This window comes from Salmo trutta, chromosome 1 (assembly GCF_901001165.1).
Source record: "Salmo trutta chromosome 1, fSalTru1.1, whole genome shotgun sequence".
NCBI lineage: Eukaryota > Metazoa > Chordata > Actinopteri > Salmoniformes > Salmonidae > Salmo > Salmo trutta.
This window is the reverse complement of record NC_042957.1, coordinates 54,854,228-54,874,909: the sequence shown is the minus strand read 5'-3', so window position 1 is coordinate 54,874,909 and position 20,682 is coordinate 54,854,228. Positions and strand designations below refer to the sequence as shown.

Sequence of the window (20,682 nt, the reverse complement as noted above, 5' to 3'; positions counted from 1 at the left end):
AGAAATAACAGGTCCATAACAACTCATATGCAATTTATTAGCTGATGATTAAAAAAAAGAAAGAACATCACCATCCTCTCCCCTCCAGATAAGTGGTTTTGTACTGCTGGGGCTTGGCGCATGGATTAGATATGGAGAAGCTACGTTTGTGGATGTCCTGTGCCCCTACTCGTCTCAGCTCATCTACATCAGCTACATCTGTATTGGTATGGGCTCAGTGCTGTCTTTCACAGGTCTCATCGGCTGCTGTGGGGCTTGGAAAGAGAACCGCTTCTTTATCATGCTGGTGAGAGGCAAAAGTTGTGCAGTCAATTTCAAGTCACCAAGCAATAATTGTCTTACTGTGTTATACTACTGCAGAGTTGTAAATGTCCCACTCTTTTCCCCCTGCAAGCTTCAATAAGAGGCAATATTTGACCTGTACCCTGAACAGTTTTTCTTCATCGTGACAATGCTGTTTGTTGCTGAAATCATTGGGACTATTTTTGTCTTTACGTACAGGAATCTGGTAAGAATAAATGAACATGCTGGCATCTGTATCATCAAGTAGGCGAACCTATATCATAATTTAGAGCACTGTAAATTATTGATTTATTTGTATGATATAGCCTAGCCAGGCTATGCCTTTCAATAAGCTGTGATGTCTAAATGTGACAGGTTAGATTAGTGGTACGTGATGCAAGCAAGAATTCCCTGATGACTGCCTGTATGGGCCCAGCGGCAACAGACCCAATCTCAACAGCATGGAACACAGTCATGTTCAAGGTGAGAAGCTTGAATGGGGAAAGGTCCAAATAGCCTTGGCTTTACTATTTGGTTCCTTTGACCACCAGAGCATCCCAGACAGTAGTTATCACAGCTAATGTCTTTGATGTCTTTATTTGGTTTTTCATCTCTTAGTTCAAATGCTGTGGTTTTGAGAACTCGACTGTAGATTAAGGGCTCTGTGTTCAGTACAACCACGGGTTTGAACTACCCTAAGACTTGCTGCGTGAACAAGACCCTTGCAGACAGTGATTGTATCACCATCACTCCAAGTCTGATCCAACCACAGGTAACCTAACCCAGTGCCTCACTGCACTATGTTGTATCAGTCGGTGCTCTAAAGCTGTAAAGCCTTAAGCCAAATGCCCCCTGTGTGTCCCCCAGAGCTGCTTTGGTAAGGTCATCACAGTGATCAGAGAGCAGAGTGTCATCCTGGGATCAGCAGCTGGTTGCATATGTATGATGGAGGTATACTATGGGAGAATCTCAATTGGTGTTGCTTGACTCCTCGCGTCGTCTCCTCCGTCCTCTCCTCACCTGATAAAGATGGCGCAGAAGAACATGGCTGACGTTTTACATTCTCCCAACCAATTGTGCTATTCTGTTAGTTTTTTTGCGTTTTGTGTAACTTATTGTGTACATAATGTTGCCGCTACCGTCTCTTATGACCGAAAATAACTTCTGGACATCAGAACAGCGATTACTCATTGCGGACTGGAAGAAACTTTTTCCTTTAATGAGTCCAATGAGAAGGATATCCTGCTTTCACTGAACTGGCCCAGATCCCCACCTTTTGCGTGAAGAAAAGATGAAGGAAAAGGGGCCGCAGATCAGGCAGCCTTCTGAGAATCCGTAGGCCATCCGTACTTCTTGCTAACATGCAATCATTGGAAAATAAAATTGATGACCTACGATTAAGATCCTACCAACGGGACATTTAAAAACTAACATTCTTATGTTTCACCGAGATGTGGCTGAATGATGATACGGAATATAGAGCTAGCAGGATTTTCCATGCACCGGCAGAACAGAGACGCTACCTCTGGTAAGATGGTGGGGTTGTGTGTCTTTGTCAATAACAGCTGGTGCGCGATGTCTAATATTAAAGAAGTCTCGAGGTATTGCTCGCCTGAGGTAGAGTACCTTATGATAAGCTGTAGTACACAATATCTACCAAGAGAGTTCTCTTTTATATTATTCGCAGCCGTCTATTTACCACCACAGAACGAAGCTGGCACTAAGTCTGCACTCAACCAACTCTATAAGGCCATAAGCAAAGAAGAAAATGCTCACCCAGAAGCGGCGCTCCTAGTGGCCGGGGACTTTAATGCAGGCAAACTTAAATTAGTTTTACAAAATTTTTACCAGCATGTCACATGTGCAACCAGAGACAAAATAAATCCTAGACCACCATAACTCCACACACAGAGATGCATACAAAGCTCTCCCCCGCCCTCCATTTGACAAATCTGACCATAATTATATTCTCCTGATTCCTGCTTACAAGCAAAAACTAAGGCAGGAAGTACCAGTGACTCGCTCAATACGGAAGTGGTCAGATGACGCGGATGCTACACTACAGGACTGTTTTGCTAGCACAGACCGGAATATGTTCTTGGATTCATCCAATGGCATTGAGGAGTACACCACCTCAGTCATCGGCTTCATCAATAAGTCCATCGACGACGTCGTCCCCACAGTGACTGTACGTACATATCCCAACCAGAAGCCATAGATTACAGGCAACATCCGCAGCGAGCTAAAGGCTAGTGCTGCCGCTTTCAAGGAGCGGGAGACTAATCCGGACGCTTATAAGAAATCCCGCTATGCCCTCAGACGAACCATCAAACAAGCAAAGCGTCAATACAGGATTAAGATTGAATCCTACTACACCGGCTCTGACGCTCGTTGGATGTGGTAGGGCTTGAAAACTATTACGGACTACAAAGGGAAACCCAGACGCGAGCTGCCCAGTGACCAGTATCAGACTAACCTTTTATGCTCGCTTCGAGGCAAGCAACACTGAATCATGCATGAGAGCACCAGCTGTTCTGGATGACTGTGTGATAACGCTCTTGGTAGCCGATATGTACAAAACCTTTAAACAGGTCAACATTCACAAAGCCGCTGGGCCAGATGGATTATGAGGACGTGTACTCAAAGCATGCGTGGACCAACTGTCAAGTGTCTTCACTGACATTTTCAACCTCTCCCTGACCGAGTCTGTAATACCTACATGTTTCGAGCAGACCACCATTGTCCCTGTGCCCAAGGAAGCGACGGTAACCTGCCTAAATGATTTCCGCACCGTGGCACTCACGTCGGTAGCCATGAAGTGCTTTGAATGGCTGGTCATGGCTCACGTCAACAGCATCCTCCCGGACATCCTAGACCCACTCTAATTCGTATACCGCCCCAACAGATCCACAGATGACACAATCTCAATCGCACTCCACACTGCCATTTCCCACTTGGACAAAAGGAACACCTATGTGAGAATGCTGTTCATTGACTACAGCTCAGCGATCAACACCATAGTGCCCACGAAGCTCATAACTAAGCTTAGGACTCTGGGACTAAACACCTCCCTCTGCAACTGGATCCTGGACTTCCTGACGGGCCGCCCCCAGGTGGTAAGAGTAGGCAACAACACGTCTGCCACGCTGATCCTTAACACTGGGGCCCCTTAGGTGTGTGTACTTAGTCCCCTCCTGTATTCCCTGTTCACTCATGACTGTGTGGCCAAACACAACTCCAACACCATCATTAAGTTTGCTGACTACACAGCAGTAGTAGGCCTGATCACCGACAACGATGAGACGGCCTATAGGAAGGAGGTCAGAGAACTGGCAGTGTGGTGCCAGGACAACAACCTCTCCCTCAATGTGAGCAAGACAAAGGAGCTGATCGTGGACTACAGGAAAAGGCGGGCCGAACAGGCCCCCATTAACATCGACAGGGCTGTAGTGGAGCGGATCAAGAGTTTCATGTTCCTTGGTGTCCACATCACCAACAAACTATCATGGTCCAAACATACCAAGACAGTCGTGAAGAGGGCACGACAAAACCTTATCCCCCTCAGGAGACTGAAAAGATTTGGCATGGGTCCCCAGATCCTTAAAAGGTTCTACAGCTGCACCATCGAGAGCATCCTGACCGGTTGCATCACCACTTGGTATGGCAACTGTGAGAACGACCCAGTACATCACTGGGGCCAAGCTCCCTGCCATCCAGGACCTGTATACTAGGCGGTGTCAGAGGAAAGCCCATAAAATTGTCAGAGACTCCAGTCACCCAAGTTATAGACTGTTTTCTCTGCTACCGCACGGCAAGCAGTACTGGAGCGCCAAGTGTAGGACCAAAGGCTCCTCAATAGCTTCTTCCCCCAAGCCATAAGACTGCTGAACAATTAATAAAGTCGCCACCAGACAATTTACATTGACGACCCCCCCCCCCCCTTTTGTACACTGCTGCGACTCGCTGTTTATTATCTATGCAAAGTCACTTCACCCCCACCTAAATGTACAAATTACCTCAACTACCCTGTACCCCCACACAATGACTAGGTACCGGTGCCCCCTGTATATAGCCTCGTTATTGCTATTCTTATTGTGTTACTTTTTATTATTACTTTTTATTTTAGTCTACTTGGTAAATATTTTCTTAACTCTTCTTGAACTGCACTGTTGGTTAAGGGCATGTAAGTAAGCATTTCACTGTGAAGTTTACACTTGTTGTATTCGGCGAATGTGACAAAGTTTGATTTGATTTTGATTTGACCTCTTTTTGGAAAATGTCAAAAGTATTCGAGGATAGAAGTCGAGGAGAGGAAACGTGTAAAATAAAAGTGCTGGTATGAAGTGACTCTTTCTCCACTAGCTCGTCATCAGGCAGATGACGTTTACAGAGAAGGAATCTTAAAATACATGTGTAAAGTGGTAAAAAATACATTTAGATAAAAAGATTAGTAACGTATACTTTTAAAATCTGTGCATGTTTTCTCCTCTGAGTAAACAGCTGATTCAAAGGGGGAGTGGCAGATTTCAAAACACTTCGCAGAGGATGCGCTTCAGTATCCTTTGCCGAACAAAGTAATTGAGGAAGGGAGCAAACTCCTCTGTTCGCATACTAACGAATTTCAACTGTCCTTAACCACTTATCGGTTAAGGACAGTTCTATAGAAATTGGTTGCTGATCAGATAATGTTGCTTGGCTTCAAGTCATTGTTTTCCTGTCCTCTCCTCTTTGCAGTTATCCTCCATGGTTTTGTTTGTGAAGTTGGGGCTCATGAGGCATCCATGGTGAAGCCAAAGGGTCCGTCCACACCTGGAGGACACCAACAACCCCCACAGGCAACAATAAAGTTCTGCTAAACAATAAAAGTTAGTGTGTTTTCCTTAGATGAAATCATATCTGTTATTTTGGTTATATTAAATGTTGAATATATTATTTTTAAAGCTATGTTCTTTGTTTTCACTGGGAAGGGGAAACCTAGTCAGTTGTACAACTGAATTCATTCAACCGAAATGTGTCTTCCGTATTTAACTCAACTCCTTTGAATCAGAGAAGTGCAGGAGGCTGATTTAATTGATGTCATCGGCACCCGGGGAGAAGAGTGTTGTTAGGTGTTAACTGCCTTGCTCAAGGGCAAAAATGAAGATTTTTCCACTTTGCCAGCTCAGGGATTCGAACCAGTGACCTTTCAGTTACTGGCCCAATGCTCTTAACTGCTAGGCTACCTGCCACCCCAATGTTATGTTCAATTCCAACAAAATGTGTATTCTGCAATCGTCTCAGTTTAATTTTAGTGCTCACAAATATGACAACAGTGCCCTCATGTGAAATTATTAATTAGTGAAGTGTAGAAAGAAGACACATTTAAGGAGACTTGATATGCAATAGCTGCTTCTATTTAAACAAAATAGCTGATTGATGTACATCTATTTTTTGCTTTGATAAAAAAAAATACATATATTGTTCGTAATGTGTAGAATATGTCTTATTCAAAAAGTGACACTTGAAGGCCACATCTAAAATCCCTGTGTTTACAGGACTGTCTGTCCACATCACAGGGGATTTTGTGTATGACTTTGGCTTCCTCATGCTTGACCAATCTTTATTGGAAGGAGACCAACAACATGTACTGTACTATACATCATGTACTAAACAGGCAAACATCAGAGTTAGACATTACAGTTATAGTGTTCACCATAAAGTTGAATAATACTGCAACCTTGCCGGTTGAGCTTTAGATTAAGTCCTAACTGAATTGAAAGGGTGTTCAGTCCACATATTGTACAGTAATTCTTCAGTGATCAAATGTAAAGAAATGGGGGTGTTTATAACAGCTGGTTATAGAGTACCACCGTGTGAGTCATAATACCCGTATAACGGGCGAATGGTTACAATTGTTTTTCCACATTTCATTTTTTCCATAGGGGATTTTAGAAACATTTCAAATAAGGGCTGTGTTTCGTTGAGGCTTACCCTGGCGTGACATTTTGATAACTGTGTAAATCTCTCCAAGACAAGGTAACTTTTATCAATAATCTCGCATGTATTTACCTCCCAAAAATGAAACACTAATAAGCTGCTAATGTGGCTGTCATAAAGAACTACAAATCCCATGACCTGGACGAGAAGGTAAAAATCTCTGGATTAACTATCTAATGTTAGTTAAATGTAGTAATTAAATAAATTGGCTACATTTCTTTAAATAGACAATTCTGTGAACTGTTGTGCACGCTTTAAATTGACAAAATAACTGTTAGTAAAGGTGTCAGCTACAGATGATGAGCAGGGATTTGTAGTTTTGCATGATGTCTACTTTGATGCTCATTAGCATTTTCGAATCTGAGTGTAAATAGAGCCGAATATATTGATAAAATTCACCTTGTCCGATAGAGATTTACATGGCTATCAAAACATCACGCCAAGGTAAGCCTACACGAAACACAGTCCTTATTTTAAGTGTTTCTAAAATCCCCTATGGGAAAAAATGAATGGTGGAAAAACGACTGGAACCATTTCCCTGTTTGACCACTAGCTTTTATGATATTATGACACCTCCACCGTGAGGCTCTATATAACTTCAGTGGGACTGGAATTAATTTGAACTGGTGTTTACTTTTAGGGTTTTCCATCTCCAGTGAGTTATACAGTTTACAGAACAGTGTTACATATAAGAGAGGCTTGGCGTGTGACATTTCCCTTTATTTTCTGAGTCAAACAACACACAAATAATATAATCCCGAATTAATGATTTAATACAAAATGTTGGCTGTTAGAAAACTGCAGTTTCTTATCCTATTATTTTGCCAAGATATGCATAAAATGGGCCATGGCCATATTATAGACCAATGACTATAGCAATGTTGACGTTGAGCCATTATGTATGTTCTTTAATGAAAGGTTATGGCAGGTTTGCAAAGTGTTCGTGGCATTGAGCTGTGTTGTCTGGAAGGGATACAGCTTTTGTCAAAACATTTTCGTAGCAGTTTTAGGAGAACTTGCGCAGCAGGTTAGGATAATTTATGTAGCAGGTTAGGATAATTAGGTTAAAGTTACGAAAATGTTTAGGGTTAGCTAAAATGCAACAACAAAAATGTATACTTTTGACGTCAATTTGACAAAAGCAATATCCCTTCTAGACATGACCAATTGAGCCTGCGGATGTTGAAGGAGGAGTCGTTTCAATTCTCGTTTCTTTTCCCACACCGCTTTCGAGCACTTGACGCTTCTCTGCAACTCTTCTCAAATTACAATCCCAACAAGATTCCACAGCTCAATGCAACTTCTGTTCTTAAAGCGGAATCAATCAACCCTCGATCCAGCTTGTTATTAAGACAATTTGCTAGTTAATGTTTTTCCTCAAACCCTTCTGAGTAGGCTACTTTTCGACAGGTGTTTTGGGCAGAGTGCCCGGAATAAAAAATGTCCAATGGGAAAAATGCACCTGCGGCGGCTAAGTAAGTTTCAACGTCGGGACAGCTTGGCCTACTGCACTGAACTTTAAAAAAATATATATATATTGGTTGTTCGGTTTATATAGTTAGTTATTCAACATCAATTTAATTAATGTAAATACGCAGATTTATTTTATATTGTCAATACAAGTACTTAGTGATCAAGTAACTTTGTTACATTACTTTATTCAGAAGTTATTTAAGATATTTAAAAAGTTATTTTCCTCTTTACATTGGTGTTGTGTTGACATTGAGATGGACAGAGTCAAGATGGTAGTTTAACAATAATATTTTGAGGTTTTATTTGAGAAATGTATTTTGGATTGAGTACATCCGATTCATGACTAATCAAATAATTCAACAAAAGACCAGTCAATGCATGAATAGCTGAAGATATCCTTTTTATTTTAGCATGACTCTCTCATCCTTTCTAACTTATTCCTGTCAAGTAAAGTGTAGTTTCAGTTTAGTGCTTGTTTATTTCATGTTTCCACATATTACTCCTCACAACATATGTTTTATGTTGAGCTCTTTGTGGAGGGGGAAATCCACTGTAGTTATCTTGAAGTTGTACAAGAAGGCAGGTTTTCTTAGATCATCTTGCAGCTGATTTCTAAGAGTTCTGACTCTAAATAAATGCATACATTTGAGAATTGACAGGACTAGCTTGGCGAAAATGATATTCTTAAAGGTTCTTTTTACTGTACATCAGAGAGCTTCAAATCCATCCGTGCCAGGTTTTAATGTTATGTGCACACGTACAAGGAAATGCATTTCTTGCAAGTTCTAAACCCAACAATGCAGTAATGAAGGTAAGAGACACTGTGTGACGGGTGCTGTGAACAGGTGGGTGCATGTGTATTGACACAATTGCAGGCAACTTACCTTACCTATGGGCCTTAGAGCCCTTCCATTACCTATTTTCTTTCTCTCTCAGGAAGAGAGACAATACTAAAGCTGATACTTACTGTCATGTAACCATTGTAGTGTGTGTGTGCGCAGCTCCTCACAGATGACCCTGCAGGTGTGCCTTGAGGAGTGTATGGAGGCCCTGGACCTCTTCCTCAACAACCACTTCAGTGAGAGCCTGGACAAACTGCGGCCACGGTAACAGTGCCACTCTCTCTAGACTAAAGTGGGCTTCAAACTCTCCATTGGCCAATTAGCGGGTACAAGGTGTCTTGAGGTATATTTGTGCAGCCTTTTGTCGTTGAGTGGTGTGTAACTTAGTGCAGCATCAGCACTGTTGAGGTGTTATGTTGTATTGTGGTGTAGTACAGTGAAGTGTCACACTTCCTGCTACCCAAGGCATCAGGCCTCGTCACTTCTCCAGGATATGGAGTGTTTACTGAAGCTGACGCCCAGGGCTCAACGGGCAGAACAGAGGCCCTGGAAAATAAACACCATACTGCTGGAGTGAAATAGGAAAATAATTAGGTGTCTGCTGTTGGCTACTCTGTCTTTCCTCATTATCAATAGGTAAAGCCAGTCTCTATATTGGAAGAAAGGCACATTTTTTTCCCGAAAGGAAATTAAAATGTTCGCTGGACAATAAATACTTGCTGTTTTCTGATTGTCAGTGAGGTGTGTATGATGATGATGATGTTGTGTTGAAGGGTGAAAGAGAGCATGTACCATGCTCTGATCTATGCCACTGTGCTGGAGATGCAGGCTATGATGACCTTCCAGCAGGATGACATCGTCAATGCAGGCAACACCATGAAGAGTGCCCAGGAGGTCTGCCAGAGGTGAGGATGCTACTATACATGGACACTCATCTGTTTCATGTCCTCTTTAACACATTAGTTCATATTAGACACAAGCAACGTCCAGAAAAGGTAAATAGAGGGAAATCCTGACAGTTGGTCTGACCTCTAACAGTGAGGCCTAATTTGCCATTAGTCTCCTGTCCATCAGCCATAACCTGCAGGCAAATGAGAGCATTTACATGGCAACCAGGTCTCTTTGCGCCCCGGCTGGAATTTGCCTGTGTTTGCATGGCCAGAGCAGCTCTGTTGATGGCCTACAGCAGTGGTATTCAACTCTTACCCTACGAGGTCAGGAGCCTGCTGGTTTTCTGTTCTACCTGAGAATTAATTGCCAGGTATAAATCAGTTCCTGATTTAGATGGTAACAATGAAAACAAGCACTGGAAATGGCTTCGAAGTCCAGAGGTGAGTTTGAAGGGCCTACAGCACAGGTGTCAAACTCATTCCACTAAGAGCTGAGTGGCTGCGGGTTTTTGCTCCTCCCTTGTACTTGATTGATGAATTAAGGTCACTAATTAGTAAGGAACTCCCCACACCTGGTTGTCTAGGGCTTAATTGAAAGCAAAAACCTACAGACACTAGGCCCTCCATGGAATGATTGACACCCCTGGCCTACAGCAAGCAAGGACACTTGAGATTGCTGGAGGTGGTCGAAAGGCTGTCATGTGTTATTATAATGTTCCACATTAATGCCCATGTGATTAACATGAGAAACATGCATTGCTCAATGAGATGTAATTTTTTCAGTCTTACGCTCATAGTTGGTCTCATTTCTTCTTAGGTTTCGACGAAAGTCCCCTAGCAATATCAGTAAATCACCTGGAGAGCGTCTAACTGAAGGTAAGAGCGCTTTTATAATTGGGCATCTCGGCCTATTATTCTGGCAGATTTCAAATAGCCACTGACCGTGTGTGTGGGTTTGCAGAGCAGCTCCAAGCTCTCCATGCTGATGCTTGTTATGCTGAATGCTTGCTCCAAAGGGCTGCTCTCACCTTCCTACAGGTAAGACGGGTCCTCCTGTCCTCAACTATAAATCTTACTGATCCTGGTTAATGATAATGCTGATGTTTCGTTTAGCATTAATGCACAGGTAACTGCCAAAATAAAGGAAACACTTGAGTAAATGAAAGCAGGTGCTTCCACACAGGTGTGTTTTCTGAGTAAGTTAAGCAATGAACATCCCATCATGCTTAGGATAATGTGTAAAAATGCCTAGTTGCCCATTAGAAGAGATCAGTTACTTTGAAAGAGGGGTCTCAAGGGAGCATAAGGGCTTTAAAGTGGGTGCACGTGTATGTCTGTCTCTCGGTCATCCGATCTCAACCCAATGTAACACCTATGGGAGATTCTGGAGCGGCGCTTGAGACAGCGTTTTCCACCACCTAGAGTTCCAGTCACTTGTAGAATCTATGCCAAGGAGGCTTGAAGCTGTTCTGGTGGCCCTATTAAGACACTTTATGCTGGTGTTTTCTTTATTTTGACAGTTACCTGTATGTATGATAACTGTATCCAACTGATTAGATATCGGTTGATGAAACACATTGTAATTGTTTGTGTTCCTGCTTCTTGGTGTTTTGAGTCTGTGTGCATAGTTTTTAAAGAGCGATCCAACAGGTTTCCCCTGTCCTCATTCATTTTTGAATACAGTACATTACTGTCTCACCAGTTGACTGACACCTTTTGTTAAAATGTTTTATTTTCCCTCTTCCTCAAGGATGAGAACATGGTAAGTTTTATCAAAGGAGGAATCAAAGTACGCAACAGTTACCTGATTTACAAGTAAGTTTGCAGGAGAAAGGGCAGAAATGGTTCTCACATTAAACAGGCTCACAGTGTGATTGTGAATCAACAGGTGTAATCAATAATTCTGTTTACCAAATTATGCACTGCTATTACAATAAGACTGCTCAGATGTTAAAACAATAATGGCACATTTCTCTGGTAAGTGTCTGTCGTTATCGGTCATTTAGATGTGTTTTTATTGTGTAATCAGGCATTATTACAGCCTATAATATAATTATGTTAGACTATGAATGACATAAATGCCTTTTATGACACAGGGAGCTGCACACCTTCCTACAGTCTAACAGCTCTCTCCAAGGACCCAACCACATTCACTTAGAGGGAGGGGTGTCTTTTGGGATCGGCGCATTCAACTTGGTTTGTCCCACAAGCATCCCCGTATTCCATTAATGGTCCATTTGTTAGATCATTGCGTGTTTTAGCACACATGTCAGTCAGACCTTATGCTGTATCACAGGATTCTGTACTGTCTTCCAGACTCTTTCCATGTTTCCACCTCGGTTACTCAAAATGTTAGAGTTTGCTGGCTTCTCTGGAGACAAGGTATAGTTGCTCATTCTAACTTGTGTCTAGAAAGTGGTTGGTTTACAGCAGGGCTGCCCAACCCTGTTTCTGGAGAGCTAGCCTGCTGTAGTTAATTAACATGATTCACCTTAACAAGCAGGTCATTATTATAGTCTGGTTTGCTAGATGCTCTAAAGGAACAGTGTTGGGCAGCCCTGCTTTAGAGGTTGTCTTTGTCTCCTCCCTCTCACTATATATTGTATGTTGTGTGTGCAGGAGTATGGTCTGTCCCAGCTGAATGATGGTGCCACTACAAACAACCTGCGCTCCATGCTGTGTGCCTTGCTGTTGCTCTGTTACTACACCTTCCTCACCTTCATACTCGGTACTCTACTCTTCACAACCAGGAAGTGAATGGAGATCACAACTGACTTGGCTGTTTGGAAATGACACAATTACATATCACATACACGCATGTGTGAAAGAGTGAGAGAAAGAACGAGAGGGTAGACTGTGTTTGTGAGTTTCTGGTTTTGTCCATACATCTTATTCAGTTGTTTATCACTCTACAGGGACCGGTGAGGGGGACGTGGCTGATGCTGAGAAGCTGCTGAAGCCTTTCCGGCTCCGCTACCCACAGGTGAGTGACACTCCTCCTCCCCAGGCTCTCACCCAGCCCAAAGCAAACTCAACTCTGTATGGAACACAATGTGTACCAATACCAGCAGACTTCTGGGCAAACACAATCTAAAGTAATAGTTTTACAATGTGGGCGTAATGTGGGTAAGTAATGCACTGACCGAGAGAGGTAATTTAGTCAGAGGAGGTGCTTATGCTTGAGCTACCATTGTGTAAGTATGTCATTTTACAAGTGCTAGCCACCGCCAAAGTATTATATATGGTGTTATCAGAGAATGTTTACATTTCTCTCCACTTCCCTTCAGGGGGCCATATTTCTCTTCTTCGCAGGCAGGGCTGAGGCAATCAAGGGGAACATTGATGAGGTGAGCCTCAAGCTACATGTCTATGTTATGCTATTTGTATTATCTGTCTGTTTTTCTAGTCATATTTAGCAGTGGTGTTTGTATTAATAGGCCTAGAATGAGATCAGTGTGTGCTGGTGGGGTGTACTGTAATGATGATATGTCACCAGGCGGTGGTGCTGTTTGAGGATGGCTGCAAAGCTCAGCAGCAGTGGAAGCAGTTCCACCACATGTGCTACTGGGAGCTGATGTGGTGCTTCACCTACAAGTGCGTGTGGAGGATGGCCTACTTCTACGCTGACCTACTGAGCAATGAGAGCCGCTGGTCCAAGGCAAGAGAGTGTGCTGTAGTGTTGAGTATAGCCTAGGACCCAATTTAAGATGACACAAAACCACTTGAGCAGACACTCTTAATTGAATTCAGTCAATTTGACCTGCCCGCTAAGTGTATGGCTTTTAAAGCCAATGCAGTATTTTAACCCCACAATAGACTTGACATTATTAAACTCTACTTACTGTATGGCTGGGTCCTGACTGAATAAGGCTTGTCTTTCCTTCAGGCCATGTATGTGTACATGAAGGCTGCTTACCTGAGCATGCTTGCTTCGGGGGAGGCTAGGCCTTTTGGGGAAGATGAGGTGGAGCTTTTCAGGTAGACACATGCTCATCACAACAAAAACAACTTGAAATTCCCCAGTCCCATTTCATTGTGACCACCCCTCTTTCCTGGCCCCTTCTCTTTTTCTCTTAGACAGGTGTCTACTTTCAAGCAAAAGATAGCAGGGAAGTCTCCACCCACAGAGAAGTTTGCCATTCGCAAGGCTAGACGTTACAAAGCTAGCTGCCCAGTGAGGCTCCCAGTACCTGTGCTGGTGAGACCCCACAAACACACATACGCAAAGCTGCATAAAGACATGCACAAATCTGTTGCTAAAATGGTAAGGGTCACTTGTATTTGTGTGGTTCTGACAGTATTATCTCTTGCTACACTGTGCTGTAGGAGATGATGTACATGTGGAACGGCTTCTCCATGATCAGCAAGCGGCCAGAGCTCACCGAGGGTGTTCTGCAGACACTGGTGGAGGCAGAGCGCACCCTGCTGGAATCTCCCGGTATTGCATGCTGTCTGGGGCTAACCAGTTTCAGGCAGTCAGACTGAACTGGGCCAAACCAGCCTGCTTCCCTAAGCTGGTCATGAAGCAATAACCACTCTTATAATATCACCAAAAGAGAATAGATGAAGACAGATTCTACACACATTCTGCTTGAGCCTGTGTTGATGAGTAATTTTGAATGCATGGTTTTATAATCTGTGTTTTTGTTTTGGAAGCAAATGAGTATTCAATGGATGACCGCTGTGTGATCCACCTACTGAAGGGGCTGTGTCTGAAGAACCAGCAACGCATTCAGGCTGCAGAGGAATGCTTCAACAAGGTGTACAACAGGTGACGTAGGGAATCTTTTACACACACCTGGAGTCTGTGTTGTATAACAAAATGGTAAATGCATGCCGACGCATATGTAACATGTTTGCTGAGAGGTTATAAAATGAGTTTATTGGTTTATTTGGATCCCCATTAGCCGTTGCCAAAACAGCAGCTATTCTTCCTTAGGTCCAGAGTGTCACTTTTTAACAAGCTCATCCATGCCAAAAGGAAATATTTTCATGGTATTTAATCAAACAATGTGTTCTTTGTTTGATTAAACCACACCGATGTTTTATCATAGCAAGTTGAATGATGCAGGGTTATGAAGGATGGTTGGACCTCTTAGCAGTGAAATGCACTATGAATAATGTCTAGAGATGTGTTTTTAGAACAGTCAGTGATATATGAACATGTTCAGTGTAAACGACTAAGAGGTAATGATATGGCCGTCTGTTCTCTAACCTCCAGTGAGAAGAAGATCAAGTTTGACCATTACCTGGTGCCCAACGCTCTGCTGGAGCTCAGTGTGGTCTACATGGACACGGGCCGCAAGGACGAGGCCATCAAACTACTGGTGAAAGCCAAGTGAGTCATCTCTTACTGGTTGTTCCAATACAGCCTGCAAGCTGTAGCAGGCTTACATTCCAGCTCGACATGAAAACACTTTATTAAACTAATGAAGATTCTGTTGATAGGTTAGTTGAAAAGAATGGCACCGGAGGGGATGGCTGCTGTTTTTACAGGCTCCTAACCAATTATTTGGAACTTATTTTGTACATAATGTTTCTCCCACGTCTCTTATGACCCAAAAATAACTTCTGGATATCAGAACAGCGATTACTCACCTCGAACTGGACAATTTTTCTTTAACGAGTATTGCGGATACAGGGGACGCCTCTACCATCCGTCCTATTGGACAATGTGCAATCATTGGAGAATAAATTGGAGGAGCTCCGTTCAAGACTATCCTACCAAAGGGGTATAAAAAAACAAATCGAAACTTCAATCCGTTTTACCTAATTTCTACCAGCATGTTACATGTGCCACAAGGGGGGGGGGGGGCCTCTAGGCCATCTTTACTCCACACACAGAGACGTGTACAAAGCTCTCCCCTGCCCTCCATTTGGCAGATCTAACCATAATTCTATCCTCTTGATTCCTGCTTACAAGCAAAAACTAAAGCAGGAAGTACCAGTGACTCACTCAATATGGAAGTGGTCAGATGACACCGATGCTAAGCTACAGGACTGTTTTGCTAGCACAGACTGGAATATGTTTTGGGTTTCTTCCGATGGCATTGAGTACACCACATCAGTCATTGGCTTCATCAATAAGTGCATCGAAGTTGTCCCCACAGTGACCGTACGTACATACCGCAGCCAGAAGCCATGGATTACAAGCAACATCCTCACTGAGCTAAAGGGTAGAGCTCCCGCTTTCAAGGAGCGGGACTCTTAACCCGGACGCTTATAAGAAATCCTGCTATGCCCTCAGACGAACCATCAAACAGGCAAAGCTTAATACAGGACTAAGATTGAATCCCGTAGCACTCACGTCTGTAGCCATGAAGAGCTTTGAAAGGCTGGTCATGGCTCACATCAACACCATCATCCCAGAAACCCTAGACTGATTTGCATACCGCCCCAACAGATCCACAGTTGACGCAATCTCTATTGCACTCAGAGTGCAATAGAGATTGGACAAAAGGAACACCTACTTGACAATGCTGTTCATTGACTACAGCTCAGTGTTCAACACCATAGTGTCCTCAAAGCTCATCACTAAGCTAAGGACCCTGGGACTAAACACCTCCCTCTGCAACTGGCTCCTGGACTTCATGACGGGCCTCCCTCAGGTCGTAAGGGTAGGCAACAACACATCTGCCATGCTGATCCTCAACACGGGGGGCCCCTCAGGGGTGCGTGCTCAGTCACCTCCTGTACTCCCTGTTCACCCACGACTGCATGGCCAAGCACGACTCAACACCATTAAGTTTGCACACAACGGTGGTAGGCCTGATCACCGACAACGATGAGACAGCCTATAGGAAGGAGGTCAGAGATCTGGAAGTGTGGTGCCAGGAAAACCTCTCAACGTGATCAAGACAAAGGAGATGATCGTTGACTACAGGAAAAGAAGGGCCAAGCATACCCCTATTCTCATCGACGGGGCTGTAGTGGAGCAGATGGGCTTCAAGTGCCTTGGTGTCCATCCAACAAACTATCATGGTCCAAACACACCAAGACAGTCGTGACGAGAGGGCACGACAATGCCTATTCCCCCTCAGGAGACTGAAAAGATTTGGCATGGGTCCTCAGATCCTCAAAGTTATACAGCTGCACCATCGAGAGCATCCTGACTGGTTGCATCACCGCCTGGTATCGCAACTGCTCTGCTTCTGACCATAAGGCACTAGACTAGAGGGTAGTGCATACGGCCCAATACATCACTGGAGCCAAGCTTCCTGCCATCCAGGACCTCTATACTAGGCGGTGTCAGAAGAAGGCCCTAAAAATGGCCAAATAATCCAGCCACCCTAGGTGTAAACTGTTCTCTCTGCTACTGCACAGCAAGTGGTACCGGAGCACCAAGTCTAGGTCCAAAAGGCTTCTGAACAGCTTCTACCCCCAAGCCATAAGACTGCTTGAACAGCTAATAAAATGGCTACCCAGACTATTTGCATTGACACTTTGCTACTCGCTGTTTATCTATGCATAGTCACTTTAACCCTACATACATGTACATATTACCTCAACTAACCTGTACCCCCGCACATTGACTTGGTACCGGTACCCCCTGTATATAGCCTCGTTATTTTGTTGCTCTTATTTTTTACTTTCGTTTATTTTGTAAATATTTTCTTAACCAACAATGAAATTAACTCGTATTTTTAAGGGCTTGTAAGTAAGCATTTCACGGTATATTTGGCGCATGTGACAAATACAATTGTATTTGAATTGGTTGTATTGAGGCTAGACTGGAACAAAATCCTGCACACTATTTTGCTCTACAGGACCAGGATTGGTGACTTCTGCAAGATACAGTGAGCTCCAAAAGTATTGGGACAGTGACTTTTTGTTTTGGCTCTGTACTCCAGCACTTTGGATTTTAAATTTTACAATGAGGATGAGGTTAAAGTGTAGACTTTCAGCTGACAGCCTGTACTTTAACCCGTATCATTTCAAATCCAAAGTGCTGGAGTACTGAGCCAAAACATTTCACTGTCCCAATACTTTTGGAGCTTTGGGTGTACACATGCACAATGTTACTAAGTCTTACTCATGATTCCTATCCACTTTGTTCTGTTCCCTCAGAACTAACTACAAGGAGTACTCCATGGAGTCACGCACCCAGTTCAGGATCCATGCTGCTCTCTCCAAACTCAAGGCTGACACTAGTGACCAAGATGAAATCACACCACTGTAGTATAACAGGTGACATTGTGCTGAGCAAGCACTGGACTTGCTTCCCCTGCCATGTGTAGACGTTCCAGGAAGACTTGCTCTATTTTACATCCTCAGCCACTTTGATCACTGCCTCCAAATCATTTTACATTTTTAGTCATTTAGCAGACGCTCTTATCCAGACCGACTTACAGTAGTGAATGCATACATTTATTTATTTTTTTCCGTACTGGTCCCCCGTGGGAATTGAACCCACAACCCTGGCGTTGCAAACACCATGTTCTACCAACTGAGCCACACGGGACCACTTGGTTTGTGGTAAGTCTCCGTCCTTCATGGATGGTGGTCTCTCCCTGATTAAAACACTTGAGTTTTCAATGGGAGTTGGTAGAAGTTGCCTTTACCTGCTGGTTCTAGATCAGAGGCATTTTATCCACCTACTGAGTGGTGAACACCCTGATCCTACATCTGTGGTTAGGTTCAGCTTCTATCTTCAGTGTTTGAATGTGTGGTACTTATATCACTGTACTGGTTACCCATAACAGTAGATGGGAGGCAGTTGCTCAACAATTTGAATACAGTATATCCACATTTTTTGTGGGGAAAAACATGTTGAAATGACCTTATGAACAATGTAAGTAATGCTTGTATGTTCTGATGTGAGGTAGTTTTGCTTTTAGCTTCTCCAAAAGTGATTGAGTATTACTGTAAGCATTTTGACAAAAGCACCCATTTAGTGAATGAATAAGACAGACGTATGACATTGCTTTGATCCCAGAGTTATTTTAACAAATGTATTAGAAGAACCTTGATAATCAATAGGTTATGCTACATTTGTTTTATGTACCGTTAAAGTCAAAGTTTACATACAGCTTAGCCAAATGCATTAAAACTCAGTTTCACAATTCCTGACATTTTAATCTTAGTAAAAATTCCCTGTTTTAGGTCAGTTAGGAACAGCACTTTATTTTAAGAATGTGTAATGTCAGAATAATAGTATGATTTATTTCAGCTTTTATTTGTCATCACATTCCCAGAGGGTCAGAAGTTTACATACTAATTGAGTGTATTTGGTAGCATTGCCTTTCAATTGTTTAACATGAGTCAAATGTTTCGGGTAGCCTTCCACAATAAGTTGGGTGAATTTTGGCTCATTCCTACTGACAGAGCTGGTGTAACTGAGTCAGGTGTGTAGGCCTCCTTGCTTGCACATGCTTTTTCAGTTCTGCCCACAAATTTTCTATAGGATTGAGGTCAGGGCTTTGTGATGGCCACTCCAATACCTTGACTTTGTTGTCCTTAAGCCATTTTGCCACAACTTTGGAAGTATGCTTGGGGTCATTGTCCATTTGGAAGACCCATTTGCGACCAAGCCTGCAAGCCTCCCCCTTTTTCCTCCAAACATAATGACGGTCATTATGGCCAAACAGTTGAAACAAAAATACATCAGACCAGAGGACATTTCTCCAAAAAGTATGATCTTTGTCACCATGTGCAGTTGCAAACCGTAGTCTGGCTTTTTTATGGTGGTTTTGAAGCAGTGGCCTCTTCCTTGCTGAGCGGCCTTTCAGGTTATGTCGATATAGGACTCGTTTTACTGTGGATATAGATACTTTTGTACCTGTTTACTCCAACATCATCACAAGGTCCTTTGCTGTTGTTCTGGGATTGATTTGCACTTTTCGCACCAAAGTACATTCATCTCTAGGAGACAGAACGTGTCTCCTTCCTGAGCGGTATGATGGCTGCGTGGTGCCATGGTGTTAATACTTGCGTACTATTGTTTGTACAGATGAACGTGGTACCTTCAGGCGTTTGGAACTTGCTCCCAAGGATGAAGCAGACTTGTGGTCTACAATTTTTTTTTCTGAGGTCTTGGCTGATTTTATTTTGATTTTCCCATGATGTCAAGCAAAGAGGCACTGAGTTTGAAGGTAGGCCTTGAATTTTCCAAGCTGTTTAAAGGCACAGTCAACTTAGTGTATGTAAACTTCTGACCAACTGGGATTGTGATACAGTGAAATAATCTGTCTTTAAACAATTGTTGGAAAAATGACTTGTGTCATGCACAAAGTAATGTCCTAACGGACTTGCCAAAACTGTAGTTTGTCAACAAGAAATGTGTGGAGTGGTTGAAACACTTAGGTTGGAGTCATTAACTCGTTTATGTAAACTTCCGACTTCAACTGTATGTTGTCCCTGCTGCAATATACAGAGTAAAGTTGTCAGATGAAATAAGTTTAACCTCACTAACCTCTAATGTTCATTACTTCAAATAAAGTTTAGACTCTCACTCAAGACCTTGTACAAAGAAAGGCATGTCCATTTGCTACAAGCCGTTATGCTCCAGTAAAATATAATAAAACACTATCTCAGTCGAGTGTAACCCATTCTTGTCCAGATTGCCCTATAAATAAACTTTGATTAAGAGGTGACATTTTGTGACTTTACAGATAAAGATGTATGACTGGTACTTACACGGAGTGGACAAAACATTGCTCTTTGCATGACAGACTGACTGCGCTATGATCCCTTATTGATGAAGGGGAGGAGACGGGTTAAAGGATTTTTACACCTTGACAATTGAGACATAGATTGTGTATGTGTACCATTCAGAGGGTGAATGGACAAGACTAAATATTTAAGTGCCTTTGAACAGGGTATGGTACTGGGTGCCAGGCGCACCGGTTTGTGTCAAGAACTGCAACGCTGCTGGATTTTTCACATTTAACAGTTTCCTGTGTGTATCAAGAATGGTCCACCACCCAAAAGACATCCAGCCAAATTGACACAACTGTGGGAAGCATTGGAGTTAACATGGGCCATGATCCCTGTGGAACGCGTTCGACACCTTGTAGAGTCCATGTAACTCAAATATTAGGAAGGTGTTCTTAATGTTTTGTATACTGTGTATAAACTTACCAGCTACTTCCTTGATGAACTTAATCAGTGGATCATGACATCACACCCAGTGTCAATCATGGGGCGGCATAGTGGTTAGAGCGTTGGGCCAGTAACTGAAAGGTTGCTGGATTGAATCCCCAAGCTGACAAGTTAAAAAT

General features: G+C 42.9%; 1 protein-coding gene and 1 pseudogene across 3 annotated transcripts; both read left to right on the top strand.

Moving 5' to 3' along the window:
- The first annotated feature begins 362 nt into the window (after window positions 1–362).
- LOC115204120 (tetraspanin-16-like) lies at window positions 363–1,325 on the top strand (annotated as a pseudogene).
- A 6,133-nt stretch (window positions 1,326–7,458) lies between these two features.
- LOC115201023 (tetratricopeptide repeat protein 39A) lies at window positions 7,459–18,525 on the top strand. Of its 3 annotated transcripts, none has more exons than XM_029764218.1 (18): window positions 7,459–7,733; window positions 8,718–8,837; window positions 9,347–9,478; window positions 10,281–10,339; window positions 10,425–10,501; window positions 11,214–11,278; window positions 11,560–11,659; window positions 11,780–11,845; window positions 12,083–12,191; window positions 12,379–12,446; window positions 12,751–12,810; window positions 12,960–13,121; window positions 13,350–13,441; window positions 13,541–13,661; window positions 13,790–13,901; window positions 14,120–14,234; window positions 14,685–14,801; window positions 17,531–18,525. In XM_029764218.1, exons 1-18 carry the CDS (start codon window positions 7,699–7,701, stop codon window positions 17,640–17,642), a joined length of 1,722 nt encoding a protein of 573 aa, XP_029620078.1. In that variant the 5' UTR covers window positions 7,459–7,698; the 3' UTR covers window positions 17,643–18,525. The 3 variants fall into 3 exon arrangements, with proteins under 3 accessions (XP_029620078.1, XP_029620087.1, XP_029620097.1); XM_029764227.1 differs by having other exon boundaries at window positions 7,460–7,733; window positions 8,733–8,837; XM_029764237.1 differs by lacking the exon at window positions 7,459–7,733 and having other exon boundaries at window positions 8,756–8,837; window positions 9,402–9,478.
- The last annotated feature ends 2,157 nt before the right edge of the window (window positions 18,526–20,682 follow it).

What these genes read in the sequence shown, in the direction of transcription:
- LOC115201023 (XM_029764218.1), top strand. Translation starts at nt 7,699, where the DNA reads ATGTCCAATGGGAAAAATGCACCTGCGGCGGCTAA. An exon ending in TCAAGGGGAACATTGATGAG is followed by an intron (nt 12,811 to 12,959) that starts GTGAGCCTCAAG and finishes ATATGTCACCAG; the next exon opens with GCGGTGGTGCTGTTTGAGGA. An exon ending in GATGAGGTGGAGCTTTTCAG is followed by an intron (nt 13,442 to 13,540) that starts GTAGACACATGC and finishes TTTTTCTCTTAG; the next exon opens with ACAGGTGTCTACTTTCAAGC.